This window comes from Notothenia rossii, assembly GCF_949606895.1.
Source record: "Notothenia rossii genome assembly, chromosome: 1".
NCBI classification, from domain to species: domain Eukaryota; kingdom Metazoa; phylum Chordata; class Actinopteri; order Perciformes; family Nototheniidae; genus Notothenia; species Notothenia rossii.
In genome coordinates, this window is record NC_136912.1 from 84,980,467 (window position 1) to 85,007,201 (window position 26,735).

The following is a 26,735-nucleotide window of genomic DNA, read 5'->3' on the forward strand; positions in this document are numbered from 1 at the left end:
AATGCCAAAGGAAAAGCGTGTGGAGTTAGTTATTTTCCTTATAGATTAATACGTTTTAATGGGTTACATTGTATGAAATAACAATTTTTCTGAAATGTCACTTAACAAAGTATTCAGCGTTTGAAATAACTAGCAGTGCTTTTATTTTGAAAGGGACCAATGATTACCTTGGGCGAGTTCCGATGTGATCAGCTGATGGCAGTGTAAACAGAAAGCAGCGGTGGATGTGTGACACAGACAGCTGTTTCGCTATCAGTCAGCTCAGTGTCGGTGGAAGACGATCATGTGAAAGATGTGTATGACAGTGTGTTCAGGGTGATGTGTCAGAGTGTGTGTGTGTGTGTGTGTGTGTTTGTGTGCTGCAGGGCAGCAGCAGGAAACAGCTCAGTGGGGCTTAAGGCATCACATGCAGCTGCACAGAGGGCCTGGTGAGGGCTGAGGATTTCACTTCAGGACTGGAAGACAAACAGCAGTAAGTGTCACTGATATTAATTTTCTGTTTGCTTATCAATTGCTGAGGGGGAATGTAAATTAAAAAAATGTAGCCTAGCTCCTTTCTTCTTTCTATAAAGTCACTTTCTACCTCTACCTCACTGCATTTCAGAGGGGAGTATCTTAGTTTTGACCATAGGCCTACTGTATTTATCTAGCAGGTTTTTAAAAAGAAAACATGTCACCTTCCCAACTGCGAAGATATGCAGAATTTCTTATACATTATTTAAATAATTGTAATGTAGTTTATAATAACATTTTGAGGGTTCTTCTGTTGGTTGTCACAAAACAACAACTGTGATAATGTCTCTTTGTGACCATATTTCCAGTATTTTTGCCAAACAAGAAAAAAAAAATTAAGTCAGTTTTACCAACAATATCTCAAAATGTGCATGAGTAATACTAATTATGTATTATTATACTTTTACAGTCAAAGGGGACAAGTGTTCTACTTTCTCCACTTTGAGAACATACTCCTAACATAATTTACTAATTATGCTGCATGTGTTCTTGTGATTAAGTATGTTTACAGTGTGTTATTAGCAGTGTTGGGCAAGTTACTTTAAAAAGTACTAACTTTTTTACTTAAAAAGTAACTAGTAATAGATATAGTTACTGCTCTCAAAAAGTAACTAGTTGCTTTATTAGTTACTAAATTATAAAAGTAACTAGTAACACGTTACTTTACTTTGCTTAAAAAAATTATAACAATACAAATACAAGTTTTTGTGTTGTTCTGTGGCACAGTAAGAGAAAATACAACTCCCCATCATTGTAGCAATTATCATTACGAAATGTAGTAGAACAATAAAACAGAAAAGATATGTTTAGACATTTGTTGAGACGGTGGGGTCTTTGTGGCGGCTAGTTTTATAGCCCCATGTACATTAGTTAGGTGCTTCAGGAGATTGGCATTGCTGTTATTCAATGCGGACAATGCTTTCTGTCCTGCACACAGTTTACATTTTACGGTAAGCTTTTTTGCGTCCTTTATCCCCACAAATTGAAAATAGTGGTTATATTTCCAAGTTGCAAATGCGCTGCTGCTCTCGCTGATACTTGCATCTGCCATTGTGTGTGTGCGCTGGTGGTGAGCGTTTCCGTGTGCGTGTGTGTGCGTGTGTGTGTGTGTGTGTGTGTTAGCATTAGCAAGTGTGTGTGTATTTTCCCCATAAGGCAAGACCCGCCCAACTCTGTCTCTGATTGGCTTACCCTGAAATGTTACCCCGCGTTAACCAATCAGCACTCCTCTCTGGTTACTTTCACTTTTCCATGGTACTGTGAGAGGACATCGCTGTATTCGCCTGTAAGTTACATCCGCAGGGAGATTCGGTTCAGTTCCATCATAATGTAACGCAGTAACGCACCCATATAAATTACAGTAACTATAACGGCGTTACCCTGTGACATATGCAACCAGTAACGCTATTAGTTACTGTAAAAAAGTAGTTGCGTTACAGTGCCGCGTTACTTTGTAACGTTAGTCCCAATTAGTAATTACACTTAAGTGAAGGATCACTTCCTCAAATACGGATTATTAGCTGTGTTTTTCTAATGAGACATCAGCTGGTTTCATGTCACCTGGTTACAGCTGTCATCGCTTCCGGCTATATTTCCATTCACACATTTAGTGAACTGTTTTGATTTGAGCTATAAAAATGATTATTTAAAAAAAATGGTTTTACCGTTTACGTCCCCAAACTATTATGAGTCCATTTATTTGTATTTTTACTCGAAGGTATCTGGAAAAGCAAAGCAATGTTATAAGCTTGTAATGTGTTTTTAATGGTAATTATTCATCTGGAAATTAACTTGTAAAGCTCTCAAATAAATGAAATACAAAATTAAGGATCTTTGCCTCTTAACAAGTTGTGGAATAAATAAAAAGTAAATGGAATACAAATGAAAAGGTACATGAAATGGAAAAATAAGCCCAAGTTGATGTATTCAAATTGCTTGCTTTACCAGACTAATAAAACACCCAAATAAAAAGGCATTTTATTCATTAAAATGGATTCAACATTTTTGGTTTATTAAAATATTAGAAAAAAAATGTAAGAGGTCAAAGGAGTGATCAGATTAGGTAATATAATACATTCATATAAATAAGCGATTTTAAACATTAAAGCTCTGCATATACTCCAATAATGCTGTTGCTAAAGTGTACAGGTGTTTGCAGGTGTATAGTAGAAAGACAGGCTTAGTAACCGTTAGTGTCACATGCTTTCCCAACCTGTTTGAGTGCCAGTCGAGAACTCTCTCTGCAGACTTCTTTTTTATCCTCTGATGGCGATGCGGTTAATTTATTATTTGTCATAGCCATGTGACATTCCATGGTATTACATTAAGCATGCGTTCTGTTTTTTGTCTCTGCGTACCAACCTTTAACTGCAAATATGGTCATGTGGAGTTAGACAGTATAAAGGGGAAAGAGAGGTTTCCTTCCTGTACAGCTAGTCTGATGACCATATTGTGTAATAACTCTGACAGTTGCTTTGTACTCACTGCATGGCAAAACAGGCTCTTGTGACTTTCGTCCTCACATGCCCTAACCAAGTGATATGACGACTTATTATGTATATCACCAGTCACAATTTCTCTTAGAGGTTTGAAGAGTCGCTTTAAAAGTGCACTCCAATGCTTTTACTCATCAAGTACAGTTTACTTTTCACAGAGAGTACTTAAAACTTTACAAAGTGTAGAGTGCCTAATACTCCCTGACCTGACGCTTTGGTTTGGAGACACACACACATTTTAGCTGAAAGCCTGGGTTACAAAACTGAGGTGTGGTGTTTGGAAGAGGTGAGTTGACAATTAAAACTGCAGCTGTAGACGTTATCCCTTTTTGTATCTTTCTTTTAAGTCCCTTAACTTTATGAATAGGGTGTTGCATTTCTTTTACGTAAGACTTTTGTAGTATCTTTTTTGTTTTTTACAAAATTATTCAAATGTTTCCTCTATAGAATAAGCTAGAGGCGCCTCAGTTTACTTGCTATTCAGCTCTAAATAATCAGTAGCATGGACTTTCTAAAGCCAGTAGATCTCTTTTCAGTGAATCTGTGCATGTGTCCTTCTGAAAGCATATTTTGATGTACAATTTAGTCTCAGAAATATAGAGTATCTCTTTGTGCTGTTCCTTCCTCTGCAGGGGTCCATGGAGGAGCTGGAGCCAGAGGAACAGTTTCTGAGTTTCGCCCGGAACGGAGATCTTGCGGGAATTCAGAGGCTCCTCATGTCCAAAATAAAGGAAGAGACACAGATCAACATAAACTACAGAGGTACATGAGTCAGACCTTATGAAACACTATCAATCTCGATGTTTGATGTAATACAATGTGTTGTTTTCAGGTAAACGAAAGTCTAACCTTGGATGGACGCCTCTTCACTTGGCCTGTTACTTTGGTCACAAAAATGTGGTGGAGGAATTATTAAAGGTACGTTTTTTTTAATACAATTTCAAAAAAAGCTTTAGATTTGGAATGTTGGGATGGAGTGTGTTTTTTGTACTTTCTGAAGGCAGGTGCAGATGTTAACTTGCCGAATAATCTGGGAGATACACCGCTGCACAAAGCTGCTTTCACAGGACGAAAGGTACCTCAATGCCTCTTTCTACTGTTTTTGATTCTCTATTGATGAGTATGGTTTGATGCATGCATGCAATTATTCATCCATTCATTCAATGAATTAATCAATAAATAAACCAATCACGTATTGATCAGGAGGTTGTCATGCTGCTGCTCCACTATGATGCATGCGCTACTGTCATCAATGGGACAGCACAGATTCCCAAAGATGTCACTCAAAATGCAGAGATCAGAGGCATGTTAGAAGGTGAGAGAGACACGCTGTCATCTGATTTTCTGAAAACATATTTGTATAGATCTCAATGTTTAGTGTCTTAATATCTATTCATACAAGTTGTTAAAATAACGTATATATTTTTAAATCCTCCGACCTTTCTTCTTGTAAATCCAATTGTTTTATCGATATCAGCGGCGGAGAGAACGGAGGAGAGGAAACTGGAAGAGGAGCTTTTGGAAGCTGCACGAGAAGGAGAGCTTTCAACTTTAACTCACCTGGTTAGTACAATATACCTGATCTAGTACAGCCAAAAAGGAAATGAAAGTCCTAAACAGCAATAGTAGTGTAGGAGCTAAAACGTTGATTTATTATTTTGACTATTCAATCATTTAATGTATGTAATGGAGTATAATTGATTGGTGTCATTTGATCGGGATCCGCAGCCACGGTGGGGCGGAGCAGCTGATTGGTGCTGCGATTGCCTCCAGCTGGTTAAAAGAGTCCTGCTGATTGTACTCTGCGTTCTATTTTGGTTATGAAGCCACACGGTTTTTTGACTGCTGCATTGCACTGCAGAGAAGAGAAGATTTGTTTATTTAAATGACGAAAACTGTTTCCACATCGTCTGATAAGATACCTTCATTTGTGTGTTTAAAGAAGAGAACGAACAGTGAAGAAATGGAAACGATAACATGGAAATAAATGTACCAAAAACAAACAATATATCTCTGACTGATGTGTGAGCGCGTCGGCCAGGCGCTAAAACCAAAGAACAGAAAAGAGCTTAAGAAAGGTGGAAAGAAGGCTCTTTTAAGTAGTGTGGAATATCCTCAGCTTAATTAAGCTAATTGTTGCAGTCAGTTTTGTGGAATAACATGATGTTACAATATTTATTCAGATCTGATAGGAATGTCAATGTCAGTCCATCAGTGTGTTTTCACTGCATGCATGTGAGAGTGCTCCAGTATACACTCTCAAACAGCTTCATATATTCACAAGTCCAGACAAGTATAAAAATGACTACTCCCTTGAAATATAACTGTCATTATATGAGCCTCATTAGAAAAAAGGGATATTTGCCAGCAGATCTCACAAAATGGATAAAAGCAGGAAAGTTTTAAACCTTAAGGGGATGATTGGATTTGTTTTAAGTGGGTTTGTATGAGGTATTCATCCACACTCAGTGTATAACCTATATAGAAAGTGACTTTCAATATTCTTAATAAATCGTAAACAGATATAGATTTTGTTAGATGGGCCTTTTTTCAGGTTTCAAAATATGTTTTTTTGCTACCACTGACGACCTCAGTAAATACATTTGCTTCTCTGTGTGTTTCTCTACACTTGCATGCCGAACGCCATGTACTGTGTAGGTAATACACCGAATGTGGATAAACACCTCAAACAACCTTACTTCAAAACATCGTAATTATACCTTTGGCTCTTGAACATAGAGGGAGAAGAGTTGTGCTTCAGTTCTCAGCAAAATAATAGACCTGCAGGACTTTGGCACCAGACAACCCATCTGTTTTGGTTGTGTGTGTTCGCTGCAGCTCAGCAGGAAGAAGACCCCAGACATCAATTGCACAGATCTGCTGGGTAACACTCCGCTGCACTCTGCAGCCTATCGGGGCCAGAGGCAGTGTGCCCTGAAGCTGCTCAAAAGTGGAGCAAGCCCCAACATCAAAAACAAGAAAGGTAGGACTCAAAAGCCCCCCTGTCTTTAAAGGATACAACTTGATACATTCTATATTCCCCACATGGCAAGATCAAAAGAAACAAGGAACTGGCGAGTAATCCAGCAGAGAATACTCTCAGCAAAAACCTAATACAGTTTTGCTCTGTGTCTTGTTCCTCTGAGCACCTATATTCACCACACTGGTGGCTACGATGGGCTTGAGGGTACAAGGCACATTAAAAAGCAAAAAGACATTTCCATCAATTATAAAAGAATATCAGTAAGAAAATCTAGATTATCCTTAGCCCATATCCTTTTAAAAACGCAACTATCTTTAAAATTGCTGCTTTTATTAAAAAACATTCCCTAAGGTGTTAAGTGAAATACAATTATCACTTATTTTAAAAGGTCCTTCACCCGAACAGGAATAGCAACTCACTGATTAAGTAGACATTTTGTTTGACCTATAATAATAAATAAAAAAACTCTGGTAATTTCTTTGACTTTAACGTTATCAAAATGTAAAAAACTGCCAAAGCTGGGCCTGTTTGACTGTAAACCAAATTGATATTTATAATAGATGTCATTATTCCGTAAATGTAATGAAATCAGTATTTTCTTCAGTTGTAAACATGTGTTCTGTTGTACTAAAGCCTCTTGCTTCGTGCTCCCACACCTCCCAGGACAGACAGTGTTTGACCTGGCTAGTGACATCGCAATGAAGCTGGTCCTTGAAAGCAACGTAAATCGAGTGAGTGCTCAGCTGACAATCATCCACTTTGTTTTGGTCTTTGTTTGTTTTTTTACTCCCGTCATGTTTTCCATCTGTGGTCCTTGCAGGGAATGACCCGGCATGTCAAAAAGAAAGAAGGACTCATCTGGAAGGTAAGGTGTAGTGCTGCACTCTCTCTTAGCCTCTGTCGAAGTGAGAAAAGACAAAACAAAAATAGAAATCAATGAAAATCAGAGCCCTGATTCTTCCCTTGCAGAGCTCCAGATTTTTTGGCTGGCGCTCGTACTGGGTCGTCCTTCAAGATGGGGTTATATCCTGGTACTCAAAACAGTAGGTGGCATCTTTCAATTTGGCTGTGCTCCTTGATTCAATTTGAAAATATGTCAGCACCAGATAGAGTGCTGCACACTTTCGATAAGAATGTTGCTGGAAGTAACAAATAAAAAACAAAAGAAATCTGTCTTCTGAATCATCATTACTAATCTGTCACCTCTCAACCAAAGTAATCCTGAAAAATAAAACACCTCACCTCTTTCTTCCTCATTTGAAGGTCAGATGCTGCTGATAATGTCAGAAGACAAGGCTGCAAATCCCTCACAAATGCGCAGTGTTTGGTATGACAACATTTAAGAATGACACATTTTAACGTTGTGTGAATATAACTTTTGCTCAAAAGAATGCTTTTGATGTTCACTGTTTTAGATCCGAGCCAAAGACAGCTGCTTTTTTACTCTTAAATGCTTTGATGACAGCGTGCATCTCTTCAAAGTATCACCCAAAAACCACCCAGAGGCAACAAGAAAAGTGAGTGCAATTCCTGCTCTCGCTGCTTTGAACATTGTTATGCAATAATTGTAAAGGATTGATCCATGTTTTATTTTGCATAGTCTGCCAAACATAATTATATCGTGACTAAATTTGTCAGTAGAAATCTTTGATGTGGCAACATTTAGTTTTGTCTAATATTGAAAACCTATAGCTAAATAGCTGTATGTTCCCAAATATCTTGCATTAAAATATTAGTTAAGACATTTATTTGAAGGATCAAACTATCCTCCTTTCCTTCTTTTTATCAGTATAAATTGTGTTTCCACTGTTTTCAACATCAAAGTCTTCTGTCAGAGCGTTAGACTCGAGACTTGAAGGTTAAAAAAAGCTGAGGGGACTTGATTTAAATTGGTGACTCATAAATATTGAGAAATGAAATATTGTGTCATTGTGTAGTTTTGTCTTTTGGCACTCTCCCAAACGCTAATGAATAATGGATTGCAGACATCTCCATAACCTAATGCACACTTTCAGTTGCAGCTCCTGGTGCCAGAATAAAAACTTGAAATTCAGATGAGGGAAACTCGCCTTTCAGTACCAAATTAGAAAGTCTACTCTCTCCTCTTCATACCCAGCACATGGCTTATTTACCACAGCTGTGGACTTTTTTCTTTCAGGACACAATTTTTGTGTGCCTCTAAAAGCTTATATGCCCCCCTGACGCCCCCCAGCCCACAGGGGCTCCCAATCTGTGCTCCACATTTTTTTTACTTCTTCCAAGCGAAAGTCGAGGCCATCCATCAGCAGCTCCTGACGCCTGGCCCTCCCCCCCTACCTGCACCTCATCCATCTGGCAACGCACCCCCAGCGCCGCGCCTCTCCCATTGTAACCTCTCCTCCTTCTCCCCTGTGGATGCTCTCCAAGTGGCCAAACTGGTCAGCTCCACAACCACCGGCCAATCTCCAACCTTCCCTTCCAAGTAAAACTCTGGAAAGAGTGTTCGCCGGCCAACTCCATCTGTACATGACCAACCATGAGCTCTATTAGCCCTTCCAATCCGGCTTCAGACTTCAACACAGCACTGAGATCGCCATCATCAAGATCACCAACGATCTCCTCATTGCTGCTGGATCTGACTGCCTCAGCATCCTCATCCTCCTGGACCTCTCTGCAGCGTTTGACACCATCTCCCACACCATCCTCCTCGCCCGCCTATCTGACCTCCTAGCCTGTTAAACCCCAAGCCTGTTTTTCAGGTCTCAGGCTCGAAAATGACCTTTCCACAACAAATGACAATAACTTCACTTCTAAAAGGGGTAAATTAATCATCTTTTTTCTCAAAGTAATGATAAACCTGTGAGTTGGATGTAGAAGAGTCAGAATCAATATAGATTTTTTGTATTTTAAAGAAAATTCAGATTGAACATAGTAAAAAACTGTAAATTATAGTGTCCGTCCAAAGATTCTTTTTTACTTATAGTGAAAACCACCCTTGGATGATGGGTTAGTAGACTAAAAGCTTTAGGAATCCAAAGTACAACATAGCCTGTATCAAGATTGATGCAAAAAAAGTGACATTTGACCTTTTTAGAGAGGTTTAGCAAAAAAAACTCTACCTCTGGGGTCATTTCGGTGGAAATGGGCGTATTTGCCGTTTCTCTGGAACCCATTGGTCGATTTTGATGATTGACATCTCTTTTGAACTGTTAGAGCCAATAGAATCGAAGGGGGATTTCCACATACACACACACGTTACCATTGAGAAATGAGAGCTACGCGCACGCAGTTTGCCCAAAGCGAAACCTAACTTACGCTCTGAAATCTGAAAACTGAAAACTAGGTTTATTGCTGATGGATTATCAGAAACCATTTAAAAGTGACACAGACACATTGGATTAACCTATGGATTAACCTTCAGCAGCGTTTTTATCGTTTTAATTCCATTTAAGACAACTTTTGATCAGACAACAACAAAGGTAAGACATATTGTCGTGTTGGCTACCTAATGCCACGTGTTGTGATGTCTGTTTTTGTTTCTCATGTCGCGAGTTTTGATAATGGAGTGATGATACAGATACCTATCGATTCTGTGTAATCTCGCGATGCTAATCGATGGGTTGGATTTGCATTTATGATAAGTAATAAGGGTGTTATACCGTGAGTTCTGTGCTAATGGCTTTAGGATTTTTTCGCTCAGGGCTAATTCAGAGGCTCAGCGCTAGTCTTGTGTTTTTTTTTTGCTAAAAATAAAAAAAATCATCAGTTAGCTGAGTTTCTTCCCGTTACAGGGATATAACGATTCATAGTTTATTCAATCTTAAGAAGCCCTCAGACACTGTTGCTTGCAGATGTTGTGGTTTCGGACCCGCCGAAGGGTCGGAAGCCCTGTCCTGGTTCACATCCTGCCTCTATAACAGGGAACAGTTTGTAACCATTAATGGCTGAAATTCACCCTCGGCCCCAGTCAATCACGGCGTACCCCAGGGCTCTGTGCTTGGCCCCCTCCTGTTTCTCCATTTACATGCTCCCCCTCGTCCAGATCATCCGCCATCATGGAATTTCCACTGCTACGCTGATGATACCCAATTATATCTCAGCACTACTCCATCCTCCCAGCTCCCCCCTCAGTCTCTCGTCTACTGCCTGCACGACATAAAAACCTGGATGTCGTCCAACTATCTCAAACTCAACTGCAGGAAAACAGAGCTCATGGTTGTGGCACCCAAGGTGCTGCTCCGGAATGTTGGTGACTTCATCCTTGAGGTTGACGGCTGCTCCATCTCCCCATCCCTTGAAGCCCGCAACCTGGGTGTCATCCTTGACTCCACCCTCTCCTTCCACTCCCACATCAAGTCTGTTACCAAATCGGCCTTTTTCCATCCAAGGAACATTGCCAGACTCCGACCGTCACTCTCTGAGTCGGTTGCAGAAACCCTAGTCCATGCTTTCGTCACCTCCCGCTTGGACTACTGCAATGGTGTCCTGTTTGGGGTCCCCAACAAAACCCTGGACAGGCTCCAGTATGTTCAAAACTGTGCTGCTACGGTACTCACACATACAAAGCCGTGGCAGCACATCGCTCCCACCCTGCCTGTCAAGTCCCACATTACCTACAAAGTCCTCCTCCTCACCTACAAGTCCCTCCATGCCCATGCCCCCCAGTACTTATCGGACATCCTTCGCCCACATGCGCCCCACACCGGAACCTGTGGGCTTCAGACTCTGGCCTGCTTACCACCCCCCACACCAACCTGCGAACCTTCGGAGACAGAGCCTTCAGTGTTGCAGCCCCCACCCCCTGGAACGCTCTCCCTGCGGTGATCCGCAACATCCCCACACTTGACACCTTCAAAAGGGCCCTCAAGTCCCATCTGTTTGCTAAGGCCTTTGGCCCCTAATCTATTTGTTGTTTTGTCTGACTGACTGTTTGTCTGACTGCTTTTTGTTTTTGTTATGTTTGTTTCTACTCCTGTTCTTCTTTGTAAAGCGACCTTGGGTCTCATGAAAGGTGCTATATAAATCCTAGCTATTATTATTATTATAAAGTTCACGTCTTTTAAATAAATCAGCAACATGTTCGATTTTGATGACGAACATGAAAATACAAATGTGTTTTTTGTTTCTCAGGCATGGATAGACACACTGGAGGAGCACTCGGCGTACAGCACACACTACTGCTCCCAGGAGCAGGGCAGCGAGGGCGAGGAGGAGGAGGAGGAAGTGATGTCACTCGGGGAGCTCACAAACTCACTACAGGTGGCTCTTAACAAATAAAATCCATAATTACCATGTCAGAATAATGATCCGTAGAGTGTTCGCTGAACTAGAAAGCCACCCACCCCACGCTGCTTTTGTTCATCTGAAGTCTCATCTCTATGAAACCAGGCAGCGGAGGCCAGCCAGAAGAAACTGGAGAAGGAAGTGGAGGCTTTCCTGTCCCTGCTGAAGAATGATGGTCTGGCAGAAAGTAAACACTGTTATTTTATTGTTTTGTTTCTAAATATTATTATATATCTAACACAGAAGAAGGAGAAGTGTAAAAGAAAACCGTATGATTAAAATTACAAGCATCCTGAAGCCGATTGAAATACACTGTATTAATGGAATAATGTCTGAAGTCCTAATAACTAAGTCTGTAAGAGTCTGTTTTTGAGGTGCGTTGTGCTTGTTGTCTGTAGCTGTTCTGAGAGCTTGACAACACTTTAAAACTGGAACTTCATATGAGCTTCTCCTGCTGTTTGTCTTTTTAATACCACTCATTAGTTGTGCCAATGCTCCTTCATTGGTGCTGTTTTCCCCTCAGGGATTCCACCCGCCGTAACACAGAAATTACAAGACATCTGTGAGTTGTCCAGCGAGACCAGCTCCAGTCTGAGTGTCTGTCTCAGCCTCCTCTCCAGACAGGAAGGGGTAAGTGTCAGCTACCCCAGTAACACATGTCTTTGTTTGAATGCCTGTTAACAGCTATTAGTCAGGCTTTTTTAATTGTACAGTGTATATTGTCAGCAAAATAATTTTATTTTAAGTCTACTCAAAGTTTTGGTTTTATGTGATGTTATTTTGAGACATTAAAGGGGCCTATTATGCCTTAATGGTTTTCCATTGTAGTGTTATATAGGTTTGTGTGCATGTAAATGGTCTGTAAAGGCTAAATCCCAAAGTTCCCAGAGGGAGTTTCTCTCACTCACTCTCCCCCCGCCCCGCCAGAATTGTTTTGATTATAGTCCTTTGTTTACTTCAGCCACATAATGACATCACTATGTAACTCTCACGCTTCTATTGGCTAGCGCTCCAACACATTGTTTGTGATAGGCTTAGGGGAAGGACATCTTTAATTGGTTGAACAATCATAACAGAGCGGGCCAGCTAACCAATCAGAGCAGGCCTGGCTCTGGTTTCAGACTGAGGGTGAAAAGAGGTCTTGCAGTATGAGAAAAATAAAGAGCTTTTTGATCATTAAAGCATGGAAACACATCACAGTCGAGTCACAAAATACAAATATTAGACCTTGAAATTAGCATAGGGCCCCTTTAAGCTGAATAAATCAGAGGTGAAATATGTACTCAAAATGTAATTTACTTGGCGGATTTTTTAAGATAAGATGTACTTTACTTTTGTTGTTATTTAAGGACCCCCCCCACCCTTTGCAGACTATCAATACTGTAATTAGGAGAATTCTCATGTATGTGACCTGCAGGTATAAGGGGATGGTTTTTTCTGAATAAAATGTCAAACAGAACATGTTATATAAGAAAGCGGCAGCACTATTCAGTTTTTCACACCTCCTTATAAAAGCAGCTCAGTGGAGTGCAGTGATTTAAGGCTGTCAGATGGGTTTTCTTTGTGTGTTATTCAATGGATTTGATTATAATGGAAGGATTCAGTGGATAGGTTACATCTCAGCAAGAGAGAAAAATAGATTGCACAGATTATAGCTCATAACAAGCGCCAACCCAGTACATCAATTCTGTCATAATCTAAAACTTTATTTGTGTAACACTTGACGAAACACAGCGTTTACATGATGGTTCACATAATCAGACTATTTCTGGATGCTAGTTTATGAGGCTCTTGCATCCTGAGGTTTAGTGTAGCTTATATAATCAAAGCTCAAAGTAGATAGTTAAACTGGATTCTGTAAGTAATTAAAGCTTTACATTAATTTGCATTAGGAATGTATGTAAACATGAAGTCAAACAATGATGAACTTGCAGGATTTTATTACACTGACCACAAAATTCCAAGCAGAAAAATGTGCAAGTTATCTTATGTAAACAAGTGTATACGGTTTTGATTTTAAGACTGGAAGGTACGCATATGTCAAAAATATGGTGTATAAATGTAATAAAAAACAGTGTTTGAAGTTAGTTTATATGATGGGATGATTCATTTAGAATTACTTCAAGAAAATCAGTATGCTGCAGCTGAATATATAGCACTTAATTAAAATCAAGAGGCCTTGTCTGATTTTAATCATAATCTGGTTTAATATCTGAATTTGGTAGGCTGAAACACAAAATGGAGTTTGCCCAAATGTACAATCAATAGGTGACTATGACTAATGGCCAATCCCAGTTTTGGTTCATTGAAGCAGAGTTCTTCCTTAACGTCACACCAGAGTGATAATTAGTAACAGTGTGCACCCCACTGATGGTTCATACTGATATGTAGTCGTGCTCCTGCCTTTGATGTGTTTGAATGCACTAATGAATGCACCCTTGAGTTGTTGATTATGTATATCAAGGGGTGTTCACCTTCACATGATAATTCACAGTTTCTGTATTTTTTTTTGTATACACTCCATTCAGCTTTTTCTGTCATAAAACAGCTAAGACATGGACTGAATTGTTAATTACCAAAGCCTGCATTTTTAAAGCAGTAGAATTCAGTATCAGTTACTATGATTTTTCCCTCCTTTTTTTCTCCTCAAACTCATGCTGACTAACACAGCTTCATCTGACAAAACAGATAGTTTGATATCTCTGGGATCTTTAGAAGGGACCGGTTGTCACAGAGGCTGCCAAAAAACATTTGAATGTTCTCAGTTTAACAGCCAGTCCGGCGCTTTCAGGGTTTACACCTGGGCCGGGCCGGCAGCTCTCAGCTGTGCAGCCTTTTGAACCGCGATGTGCATTGGCAGAGCGCACGATAAAAGGCTCACAGGATCTCACCATGAATAGGCCTGGTCTCTATAAAGAACTCAATCTTGCACTGTATATGTCGTATACACATGATGGTTTGCAGCATGAATGAAACAGCGGGGTCTGTGGAGGAAATATACAGAATATCTTCCACCACCTGCAGCGCTGGTTTGCACTGTGCAGCACCTGAGTAGGTGTCAAGCAGCAGAAATGTTCTCTTGAAAGTTCAGTTTATTACAATAAGGTCCAGTGATCCTTGTCTTCCATCACTTTCTCCCAACATCACTCTGACTTTTCTGGCCATGGTTACCTTCTTGTGGAGGATAAAACACCATTTCAAACATTTCACCATTTGTTTCTTTTACAGTCCAAAGTAAAACCCTGCCTCTTTGGTGTACTCTACCCTTTAATATTTACACATGATCAGTGAGAGGCTCTTTTCAGAAAGGTACAGCTGGAAAAAAAAAAAGCACATATCCACATAATCAAGACTAATGTGTTGTGTAAAAGGGAGGTTGGCCAATGGTTTATATCTGAGTCCATTACCTGTCATTTGAGCCCCTCTCCTTCACGGGAATCATGTTCTCCGGCAGGCCATTTGAGAAGGTGGCATCAAGGCAGCTGTCCTCCATTACAGATAAACACGGCCCGTCCCTCTCAGCTCCATCTCCGTCTCTCGCTGTTGGTCTGATAATGACAGCATGGTGCAGAGGGGAGGATCAATCAGTCAACGGGCTTTTTATTTGCATCACAGCTGGTTTCATAGTTACACACATAAAATGTTAATAGCCATAAAAAGCATAGAATATTCCTACGAGTTATTCAATTCTCTCTTTTTGTTGGTGTTTGTGTTTGTGTGTGGGGAGCTCAGGTGCGCAGTGTGAAATTGGAGCAGGAGGTGGAGAAGAATAAGATCCTCTCTGAAGTGCTGCAGACTCTCGCCACTGAGCACCACGAACTTGAGCAATCCGTCGTCAAGGGATCTTCACCACGGAGTCCGCTCAGCGAGGATGAGTTCCACGACGCCTTGTCTGGTGAGTTGACAAGTTATCAAACACGCTCAGGAGATGCAGGAGATTCTGTGACAAGCTCCCGCTCACACTCGCTGCTCTGTCATTCACCTATAGGACACTGGAATACTTTTTTCCTGGCGGTATTTGGTCTCCTCGAGCGTGACGTAAGCGCAAATGTTGCCTGGTTGTGTTGAAATAACTTGAAGCCTTTTCACCTGATTGAGTGATTTGGGTGTTTGAGAAACCTGCAGGGTGTAGTTGCATTTTTAAACTGAACTAAGGATTGTTTTTTTTTAAATGGCTACGAAATAGAAGATGTTTCAGAAGCTTGTTCTTATTTTTTAGATATATATTAAAACTTCATCTTTAACAGTTATTAAATTTTATCCTATTTTTGTGTGAAGGCTTTTCTGCATGAGATGTGCTTTTAATGTTGTAGACCAGGGGTGTCAAACTCAATTTCATCGTGGGCCACATTAGCATTATGGTCGCACTCAAAGGGCCGGTTGTAACTATATAAATATACATATATAATAAATACATCATATATATGAAATAATGTATTATATTATATTATTGCCTCTGCATTGGATTGTTATCGGATAGGGTAATAACTTCATAATTAACTACGTCTGAAAGCAGAAGTCTAGGGCAAATAATTGCAAGTCTCTTCAGTGTGCATGTCACAAAATGAGATGCATTGTGGGACATATAGTTTATGGGCAACATGCTTTTGTAAAATAAGATGGAGTTTTATTAATCCCCGTGGGGAAATTCAGTGGTTTAACAGCAACAGGGTAAGATTGAAAAACAGCACAGCACAGATTCACCTCAATACAATTAAGGATAAATCAAAGATAAAAATGGAAAATGATAAATAACTATAAAATAAGAAATTAATTAAAATGAACATATATAGATATACTGTAAAGTAGCATGTAACCGTATAATAAACGTATTATATTCTTTGCAAGCTCTTGCGGGACACATAAAATGAAGTCGCGGGCCGGATTTGGCCCCCGGGCCATAAGTTTGACACCCCTGTGTAGACTAAGAGCATGATTGCGAATGATTACTTTGTGAATAATAATTGATAGATTATTTAACTAATTTATATGACAGTCCACAATCAATTAAATACAAAATAACTATGAAAAAAAGGATATGTATGTTGTGATAATAGATGCATTAATAAGGAATCAATTCATCGTTTTAAAGTAGAAGTGAGAAAATGTCCACTTTTTAAAAAGGTTTAAAATGTCTTACCAAATTGCTTATTTATATAACCACAGATACTACACACCATATAGTTAAGCAATAGCTCACGACAGGCCGTGGTTTATGCTCATTATATCACAGCTAAGGGGCGTGGTTCGGCCCGCCGCGAAGCACGCCCCTTAGCTGTGATATACTGAGCATATAGGCTACCACGGCCTGTCGTGAGCTATTGCTTAAATACATATATAAAGTCAAGTCATGTTGCATTTATGTATAAAAACAAAATGACTTGACAACAAAGTTTTAAAGATCTGACACAGTATATCTGCTACCATATAATTAAAAAAAAAGACATTCCCTTAGATGTGCTTGTTGCAGTTTTTAAGAGGCTCGATGAAGGTGATTACCTACTTTAAATAAACTTGTCTCTGCTCTTCGGTAGACGAACAGTGTAAGCCCTGTTTCATCTCATACAAATCTTTGGCTTTTTGCAAGTTTTTGCCATTTATTTGCCTAGGATACTGATTGCACAACCACTAAAATTCATACGAATGCTCCAAGAAAGGTTTCTGGCGTGGATGACCCAGATACAAAGATTACAGTAAAACTTCAGGAGAGCACTGCTGGAAGTGGAGAACTACAAGTCACCTGCACACACCAGACACACAACCCTGGTGTACTGCTAAATACAGTTTATTTTTATGGATTATCTGCTAAATGATCGGCCTGACTGATCTGTTTAGGTTTAATAGCTATCATGCTGTGTGGCTTTATTATCAGACTGTCAAAGATATCAACAGTTACTAACAATATTTGTTTTTATATCCCTCATATGACACAATTTGATCTTATGTCCTTTGACAGTTAATTTACCCACTTCCTTTACTACCAATACTAACAGTGGATGAATTGTCTCCGTGGTAGACTCTGAGTCGGAAATCTCCCTGAGTGGTTTTGAGACGGCCAGCCGCTCCTTTGAGGACGACGAGGCGGAGGACGAAGGCTCTGTCATGTTATCGAGCAGCCCTTGCAGCAGCCCCAGCAGAATGTTGCAGGAGGATCACCATGGCGACAAGGACGACACTCAACCCAACGGGATCACAAAGCACAGGTCAGCGGTGCGGTATGATCCCACGGTTTCTTAAATGCTCTTTTATCCACCTCTCATCAAAAGGAACCAACTTCAAAAAGGGCATGTCCACTCATAACAGATACTGTATTTCTTCCTGTAATATGTCATTAATATAAGATGTTATATTAAGTTTTCTCTTTGTTTCTCCATTTTAAACATCCTTCTTCGGGTCTTTTCACTTCGTCGTGTGAATAATTTAGGATGCGCCCTGGTGAAGGAAAAAGAAAGAGTTGTCCTGAAAGAACAGAGCTCTGTGTGTTGGAGCTGTTAAAAATTGATAAGGTCACACAGTGTAATGCAATTATCCGTCTGCTGTGTGATTCCATGTTGGCTAATCCCTCAAGGCAGCTCAACAGTAGGCCAACAATTTACAATATTTGGATGGATTCCAACAGCATTATCCCTTCTTGTTATATTCTTACACGGCTTATGTGCTTTAATTGTGTGAACCAGTTGAAGATGGTCTGACCTGGATGATCTGCTGTGTCTCTCCTGCTGACGGATGATTTGGAGGGCTGTTTACGACCATTGATACCCGTGTTCGTTGTCCCTCTGGGCTTTGTTCCAGTTTGACACACAATACATTGCAGGCTTATGTGGACTATATTCATTTGAATAAGATATGACGCCTGCAGCTATTATGTGTCTGGTACATTTACTCTAATGAAAAGTGTCTATGTTTAAAGTGCAAGCACAAGGTCGATTCATTGATCAACCTTATACAAGTAATACAACTGTGTGCTAATGTTTGTGTGTCTATTCTAGGACTAGTTTACCTGCACCGATGTTTTCGAGAAATGACTTCAGTATTTGGAGTATCCTGAGGAACTGCATTGGAATGGTGAGAATGATGTTAATGTATCGTTTGTATTGTATACAAGCCATGCTAGCTATTTTTTCTTTATAAACCCACTGTTGCACAACCTGCCAAACTCAAAACTGTAGCACACTGAGTTAAAGACTAGTGATACAATAGTAGTGAACATAGTGGAGCATTGCACTGTTAAAAAGCTGCATATTTCCCTCAGGAGGAGACCAAGAGCAGAACTAAAATAGGGATTATTGGCGACCTTGAAAGGCGCCTATATAAAATCAATGAATTATTATTATTATTATTATTATTATTATTGGACTTAAATTCATCGGGTGGAGAAAAAAAGATAGTATATTAATTAACAATAGTGTCGCTCCGTAACTTCTAGATTGTAAATAAACAACTATTCAAGCAACTACAGTACATGGGGATGGGTAAATAGTTTTCACAGCGGGTTCCTGCTGCCTCAAATTTGCCCAAAAATTCAGCAATTTCAAGATTATATAGTGAACATTTAAAACAATTGACCTGCTAAATATGAACGTTTAAGCACTGTGATTGATGTTGCTACGCTTGCATTCACTTTTTTGGCTGAAATGTGAGAACCAGGTTAGGTATAACTTTGTATTTCTCTTTAATCCCAGATTTGACCATGAAAGAGTTCAAGCCCCATAATCCTTATATGGAATGTCATAAACCTATTATTGTTAATAACCCTCTTATCGTGCAGAAAGGGCATGTGTATGCGTTTTTGTTTGCGGTCAAATGTGACTGTTTTTTAAAAATGATTCATCGTAAAAACCCAATGAACAAAATGTGACACAATATAATGTTTTATCGACTAACTTCTTACCTGTTCAAAGACAAAATGTATTTTTTATGCCACATTCACCTGGGTATACTGTACAAATGAGGTAGATAAGCCACTACAGCATTTTTAAAGATCAATATACTCCTGGGCCTTTTCAACACTTTCAAAGTTGCTGTGGGAAGGGAATTTCTTTGTTCTCTCCTTAATGAAGCCTGGTCCTTTACTTCCACTTCAAAAAGACACTGAGAGACTTGAGCTCATTCAAAACTGTGCAGCTCAGCTTTTAACCAAAGCCTAAAGGACAGCTCATTACTTGAGTTTTAGCTGCTCTGAACTTTTTGTAACATTTAGAGTTGATTTTATTGCACTTATACAAAGACATTAGTTACGGAAAAACTCTATTGTTAATCTTCACAGAGACATCCGAAAGGAAATCATGCATGCAGCCTTTGTTAATAACGTCCTAAAGCAATGGAACATATTATAAATAATAGGGAAGCTTGGTAAATATTTTAAAAGAAGATACAAATATACAGTATCTCTCAGCCTTTCACTAGCTTTTTTTTATACAGACCTAAAACCCTTTTTTGCACTTTGTTTGTCTTGATTTATTGCATTGTTTGTATTTAATTTTACTTTTTTAATTTTATTAAGATCATTGTAGGTTCTATTTTCCACCATATATAATGCATTTATTTTTTATTTATTTTAATCATTTATTTGGTATGGACATTGCACATTAATGAACACTTAAAACAATAAATGTGCCAAGCGTAAATATGCCAAATGTATCTTTGAGCTACTTTCCATCCGCAGTCCCTCACATTTAAGCTTGTGTTTATTTTGTTTTTGAGAGTTCAGTGTTTCCCCTAGGATGGAGTCATAGCAGCGGTGCTAAGGCACAGCAAAAAATGTTGTGTGTGCGAAGTGCGCCCCGCCAATATGTTTCTATATGTCTGCCAGCACAAGAAAGGCCCTTGAGGCTCTACAGGTGTATTTTGCTAAATCACCTTTATTGAACATACAGTAACACAAATACTACACATCCACATAACAAACAATCAAAAATCAAATGTATGCAATTTAATAATTTTAACCTGCTTTATTTTATTCACATCCTCTAGGCATGCACCCCCGGGAAGATTTATTTTTAAATGTTGAAGTTAAAAGCATCAATCTGGTGCACTTTGAGCACAAAATGAATTTATGGACACAGCTCTCAACACTCATATGAAAGGGAGCTGTATACTTTTCAATAATCCAAACATCTTTAGAATATGATCACAAACCATAACAAATCATTTAAACTTGTTTATTCTTATCTTATGTTAGTTAGCATTCTTTCTTTCTATTTATGCATATTTTATGAATCACTCCCCTTATAAACTGTTTTTTTACTGTCTTATAGTACACATTGGAATGATTTCTTACTTTATTTTTTACAACTATATTAAATAGTTAAAGGTGTGCTCTCTCTAGCTCTCTCTCTCTGTCTCGCTCGCTCGCTCACAGAGGCTGTGTGGCCACGGATTGTTATTTTAATGTATTCAACAACAAAAAAATGTAAAAAAAAAATATTTTATTTTTTTGGTACCTGGCTTGCGCCGCTGCTGAATGTATATAGGGGAAACACTGAGAGTTACTTTCCATTATATATATATATATATATATATATATATATATATATATATATGGCATTATATGTCTATTTTTATCTTATGAAGAATGTGGTTATACCTCTATATGTCTATTTTAGGAACTGTCCAAAATTACCATGCCAGTGATTTTCAACGAACCACTCAGCTTCCTGCAGCGTCTGACGGAGTACATGGAGCACACTTACCTGATCCACCAGGCAAACACCGTGCCAGACTCTGTAGAGAGGATGAAGGTAGAACGTCCTGTGACTTCCTGTACATTTATGCAATCTGCTAAAATTATCTTAAATGCAGCGTTATTTAAATTGAGAGTACCCTTGAGTTCAGTGTGTATAATGTGTGTGAATATGTTTTTGGCAGTGTGTGGCTGCGTTTGCAGTGTCTGCTGTCGCCTCCCAGTGGGAGCGGACAGGTAAACCCTTCAACCCCCTGCTGGGAGAAACCTATGAGCTTGTAAGGTAAGTGAGATTAAAGGGAACTTGTTACTATTTACCAAATACAGACATCTTAAATGTGTTTACTAGAATCCTCTTCTCACTTTGATGCTTCCCTGTGGTTCCAGGGATGATCTGGGCTTCAGGCTCATTTCGGAGCAGGTGAGCCACCATCCTCCAGTCAGCGCCTTCCACGCTGAGGGCCTGAAGCAAGACTTTGTGTTTCATGGATCCATCTATCCCAAACTCAAGTTCTGGGGGAAGAGTGTGGAAGCAGAGCCCAAAGGTGTCATCACGCTGGAGCTGCCCAAGTAAGCCAATTATTGGTCTTCTTTAAAAAACAAAAAAATCTGATTAATAAAAACTGTGATAACATTAAAAAAAAGGTTGTAAATCTTATAATACTCTTCTTTATGGCTTTTGTATAGGCTTGTACATTTTGGCCTTGTTAATTCATATTTATACTCTTTCCAATCATGAAAGCACCCCCGTTTTTGTATATTACTCAAAACCCAGCAGCTACATTACCCACAATGCAACTTTAACACAGACAATGTAGTCTTAGATCTGAGACATGTAATCGTAGTAATGTTACTAGCTGCTAATGAGCCTGAAGCCTAGAGCCTGCAGCAGAGATGAGAAACATATTCTTCACCACGATCGCTCAAGTGACATCACTTAGTGAGACTTCACACGGCACCCTTTGAAGCACAACAATCTATAAAACAAACGTGTTTTTCCACATATGCAGCTGTACTCCCTGTAACCCCAACACCTGTAAACAGTCTCTGATGTATAAATAGTCATAGATCCCCTTTAAGTCAGACTTTTTTCTCCAGGTACAATGAAGCCTACACATGGACAAACCCCACATGTTGTGTTCACAACATCATAGTGGGCCAGCTGTGGATCGAGCAGTATGGAAATGTGGAGGTGATCAATCACAGGTAGGAGGAAAAAGAAAGTCAGAAATCAGTAAGTAGAGCGCATATCTGTCAAACAGAACAAGTTCAAAGGGTTGATATAAACATTTTGAGGAAGTTTGACCAAAAAGAAGGAAAATACGCAGAGCAGATGAGGAAGTTTTGTATGACTCAGCCTGAAGAGAGTGAGAGGGTCATGCTGTTTCTCTCCTTTCTTTCATCTAGAACTGGTGAAAGGTGCTGCCTGAATTTCAAACCATGTGGCCTTTTTGGCAAAGAACTCCACAAGGTTGAAGGATATATTCTGGATAAAAGGTACGGCTGACACAATGTTCAAAACATTTAATTAAGTAGTCTCTATTTAAATGTGTTTGGTTGTTGTTTCTAATGATGAGAAAAATAGTGGACACACTGACTCATCCATCTGCATAAACACTTTTGTGTCATATTCTGTACAAAGTGTAAAGCCCCCTGAGACTACAAAATGTGTGATATTGGGCTTTATAGATAAACCTTGATTTATTTATTTGTACATATTGCAACATACAGATCCGGCTGATCCCCTCCAAAACATATTTCTTTATGCTCCCATATTTTAAAAGAACAATGACTCAATAAGGGTTTTAAAGCTGTTTTTGAATACGCTTCAATTGTAAATCAGGACCTACAAAGTAAGCTTGATTAGCTGGGGTCATTCTCCTGAAAATATTAATGTTAAACGAGCCCATTAAAAAAATCAAACAATCATGCAAATCAATCAACAAAAGCAACAATCAATTACCATGTAAACTGGCTCAGAACAGTCTCATAATACACACAGGCACACAGAAGGATTCAAACTTGTATTTCCGGATCCACACTTGTGTTTTTCAATGCACACACAAATGTGTTGCGTTTCATATCCATGTAAATAAAATCCAAATACAGAAACATTTTACATATGTATTTTTGATCCTCACATATTTGTTTTCCGTTTAAATCCTCTGAACCTGCAAACACAAACCGCTTTCTGTTCACGGATCGCTGTGCATTCGTGTGTGGGTTTTTTGAGACTCCCCTGACGGTCACCCGATTCGTACTTGTAATTTGTTCTATCTATAGCCAATCAGACGTCTCCTTCATTCTAAGCCAATCACATGAGCGCGCCCCCACGAGGGTATGATTTCTTGCGTTCATGATGTAGCACTTCATATACGCATTTTGCGCTGTCCGGAGCTGACAGGTCCATGGAGCCTGCCTTCTGTGTGCATGTGTGTATTATGAGACTGTTCTGAGCCCATACTTGAAGGATACAGGCATAAACTCTGAAGTCTGCATGTCATTGAGGCAGATAGAATTCAAAGGAACAAATCAAAGAAGAACAGATGGTTCATCAAAAAAGAAGGACATAGGGCTTCTAAAAGAACAGAGCAAATGACTCACAACAACACGACTAAAAAGTGCAACCTTGAGATATTCAGGAACACAAGGATTCATGCCGACTAACATAATTATCTTTCAGTGTGTGTGTGTGTGTGTGTGTGCGTGAGGGTTTGATTTGTGTGTTTTTGTTTCGCAGCAAAAAGAAGCTGTGTGCTCTCTATGGGAAGTGGACAGAGTGCCTCTATGTTGTGGACCCTGCCGCCTTCGAAGCACATAAGAAAAACGACAAGAAATCAGGGGAGAAAAAAAGCAGCAAAGCGGTACGAGCTGCTTCCTTCCGAACAGCAGGGATTCACATCAATCTCACATTGTTATTCATCATGGGAACAATGCAGTTTGATGGAAAATATCAGGTTTTTAAGAAAGATAGATTGAGGATATCATCAGCTCTTTGCTAAACTCCATAATTAAGTTTTTTCTATCATAAACACTGTAATGATTACATCTTTCAGAGAGCATGATTAATATCAGTGCAGCATGATATGGGTTTGTCACTTGTGGTGTGTGTAGCAGGGTTGCAGTGAGGATCAGGAAGAGGTTCCCTCTCCAGCTGCAGACACCGTGGAGATGATCCCTGGCAGCCGGCTGCTGTGGAGAATCGCACCCAGGCCGGCCAACTCTGTCGAGGTCTCACCGATTAATTAACATTATAACCTTTAATTAGAGCGCAGTCTCAAAATAGGCACGGGTGTTTGAGTGTTTGAAATGTTCCAATATACCAAATTGGTCTTCATCTGCAGATGTACAGCTTCACTTCCTTTGCAATGCAACTGAACGAGCTGCACAAGGAGATGGAGGGACTGATCCCTCAGACCGACTGCAGGCTGAGGCCAGACATCAGAGCCATGGAGAACGGGGACATTGGTAATTATTAGTGGCATCACAATGGAACTGTAGATAGAATAAATATACTCTCCCTTTTAATCTGAAACTCTACAATGTTGTTATCCCAATAGACCTAGCCAGTGAGGAGAAGAAAAGGCTGGAGGACAAACAGCGAGCCGCTCGCAAAAACCGCTCCAAATCTGATGAAGAGTGGAAGACGAGGTGAGTGTGAGGATGCAGCTTCACAACTCAAAGTGTTCCTCTCCCTTAAGCAGTCAGCTAATGTACGCAGGAAGTTTTCAAAGTGACATTAATCTCATTGTAGTAATCTTTCATGAAAAGAAAAACCTATTCCAGGCCTTCATCCGGTGCATGAAACGGCAATAATTGATACAGTATTTAATATTAATAGAGAATCCATATGGATGCCCTCTGTTCAAGCTGCTTAAATAAAGTGGAATTCATATGTTGTATTAACTCCACAAGAAGTTTCTGTCTTTAAAGGAAATGTTTCGGGAAACAAACTTATCCTGACGCTGATTATCTTTTTTTTCATATACATTTTGCAATGCTGTTGACTGTATTTTGTTAAATGAACGTTTAACTGTTGATCATCAAGATTGATTTGGTTCTGTTTTAATGTATTACGATAAGACTACACATTTAACTCCAAAACTATGTTTGTGTGAACATTGTAAACTTAGATTACTCTGTGTTTATTTGTGCCAGCGTTGTTTCCATTTGTATTTACTTAATACACGCTTTTCATCGTGGACATACAGCTTCTGTTTTAAGTGCTGCAATTTCATTATCCTTTTCTGTACTCTTTCTGGTGCTTTGAAATGCTTTGGCTAAATCTTCATTTTATCTTCATCTGACTTCTTTTTCTGTTGCATCTCTCTCTGACGTTAAGGAATCCTGCCCTGGGCCCAAGGTTAGAGCTTCCGCTGTGTGTGCGATGTGCCTGAAATTTGTCTGAGATGTGATGTGATCATAAGAGCTTGCCGCCTCAGTTTCAAAATGCCTCTTATATCTGAATTGTAATCTAATCTACATAACTGTGTCCTGCTTTCCGCTGCAATATGAGAGAATATCAGTGACATTTTATGAATCTGCTCTCCCTTCCAACAGCATGAAAGCTTTATTTAAAATACTCCAACAACAAAGGAGTCCTTTCTCCCAAATCATGTCTCTCACTGCTTCTATACTTCAAAGATTAAACAATAAAACATTCATTTTAGTCCAAAACAAACAACACAAACGGACAACTTCCATGCAAATTACCCATAACCTTGTGATGAAGCATGCCTGCCCTTCCTTCCTCAATTTCCCTGAATTGTTTGCGTTGTGATTCTCTGGTTGATGTCAGTTAGAAGTGTTTAATTCAATGGAGCTCAAACTGAATGCTGATGTGTCTCTGTTGGTTTTCAGGTGGTTTCAGCAGGGGCAAAACCCCCACAATAACTCCCAGGACTGGCTCTTTTGTGCTGGATACTGGGACAGGAAATACAGCCAGCTGCCAGACATTTACTAATGGACACTTCATGCAGAAATTAACCATACAGTGAACTTTATACAGAGCAGCATTAATCTTTTTTTTAAATGGAATAATAACTACAAACAATATGCAATCAGTGTACTTTAACTGTGGGGCCTTAATCTACTTCATGCTGGTAAGATTGTGCATCAAAATGTCAATAATCCATATTTAAAAGTGATGAAATGTAAAGTTGTTTGACAATGCTTTGAAATGTAGGATTTGTATTTAGAGTGAGCCCAGTTTGTTTCTGCTCTTAATGGACTTTTAGCAAAGCAGAACGTTGCGGATGCACAGGGGTTCATGGTTTTATCTGTTTTCTTTTAAATGTTCAGTGTCTTGACTCTAAATGTATATCTGTATATATACTTTACACACCACCAGTGACCTCATCATGTCGTTCACTCAACAAACCACTAGTCAGAAAACATAAGGTTGATGTGGATGCTGTTTCTCCTGAAAAAACGGTATTATACAACCGCTAGGATAAAGTTGAGTTGGTCACATCATGTCGAAGAAACTGTTAGATTTCAAGGCGTTTCTGCCTCCTTGTATAGAGCATTGGAAGTATTTTTTTGGGAAACCTAAATAAATCAATTCAATGTATCGAGTATGTTTTTACAATTTATGTGAAGTACGCTTGGGATGCAAGACAAAGGTCAGAGTCAAAATCTATAGCACTTCAGAGATGACCACCCATCTGCATAACAATACAGTGGAATACATTACAGTAACTGCATTGGTTGTTATATGCAGTAAGAAGCTACATAAGTGAAAAAGTCTGTTCAGGGGAAAACCAGAGAGAAAGGTAAGCTAAAAAGGGGAATTAAAGAG

The 26,735-nt window shown here is 39.4% G+C and overlaps 1 protein-coding gene across 4 annotated transcripts; it reads left to right on the forward strand.

Annotated features, from left to right (window-relative positions):
- The first annotated feature begins 178 nt into the window (after positions 1-178).
- Positions 179-26,508, forward strand: osbpl1a (oxysterol binding protein-like 1A). 4 transcript variants are annotated; one of them, XM_079679193.1, is made up of 29 exons: positions 179-472; positions 3,641-3,770; positions 3,841-3,926; positions 4,009-4,083; positions 4,212-4,323; positions 4,486-4,571; positions 5,847-5,991; positions 6,655-6,722; positions 6,812-6,856; positions 6,961-7,034; positions 7,255-7,318; positions 7,407-7,508; positions 11,101-11,229; positions 11,359-11,440; positions 11,777-11,883; positions 14,986-15,148; positions 17,270-17,456; positions 18,243-18,318; positions 20,859-20,993; positions 21,121-21,218; positions 21,323-21,505; positions 22,034-22,141; positions 22,343-22,432; positions 23,676-23,799; positions 24,050-24,166; positions 24,280-24,403; positions 24,496-24,586; positions 25,278-25,298; positions 25,796-26,508. In XM_079679193.1, exons 2-29 carry the CDS (start codon positions 3,647-3,649, stop codon positions 25,896-25,898), a joined length of 2,919 nt encoding a protein of 972 aa, XP_079535319.1. In that variant the 5' UTR covers positions 179-472; positions 3,641-3,646; the 3' UTR covers positions 25,899-26,508. The 4 variants fall into 4 exon arrangements, with proteins under 4 accessions (XP_079535319.1, XP_079535320.1, XP_079535322.1 ...); XM_079679194.1 differs by having other exon boundaries at positions 24,053-24,166; XM_079679196.1 differs by lacking the exon at positions 25,278-25,298.
- Positions 26,509-26,735: the final 227 nt, after the last annotated feature.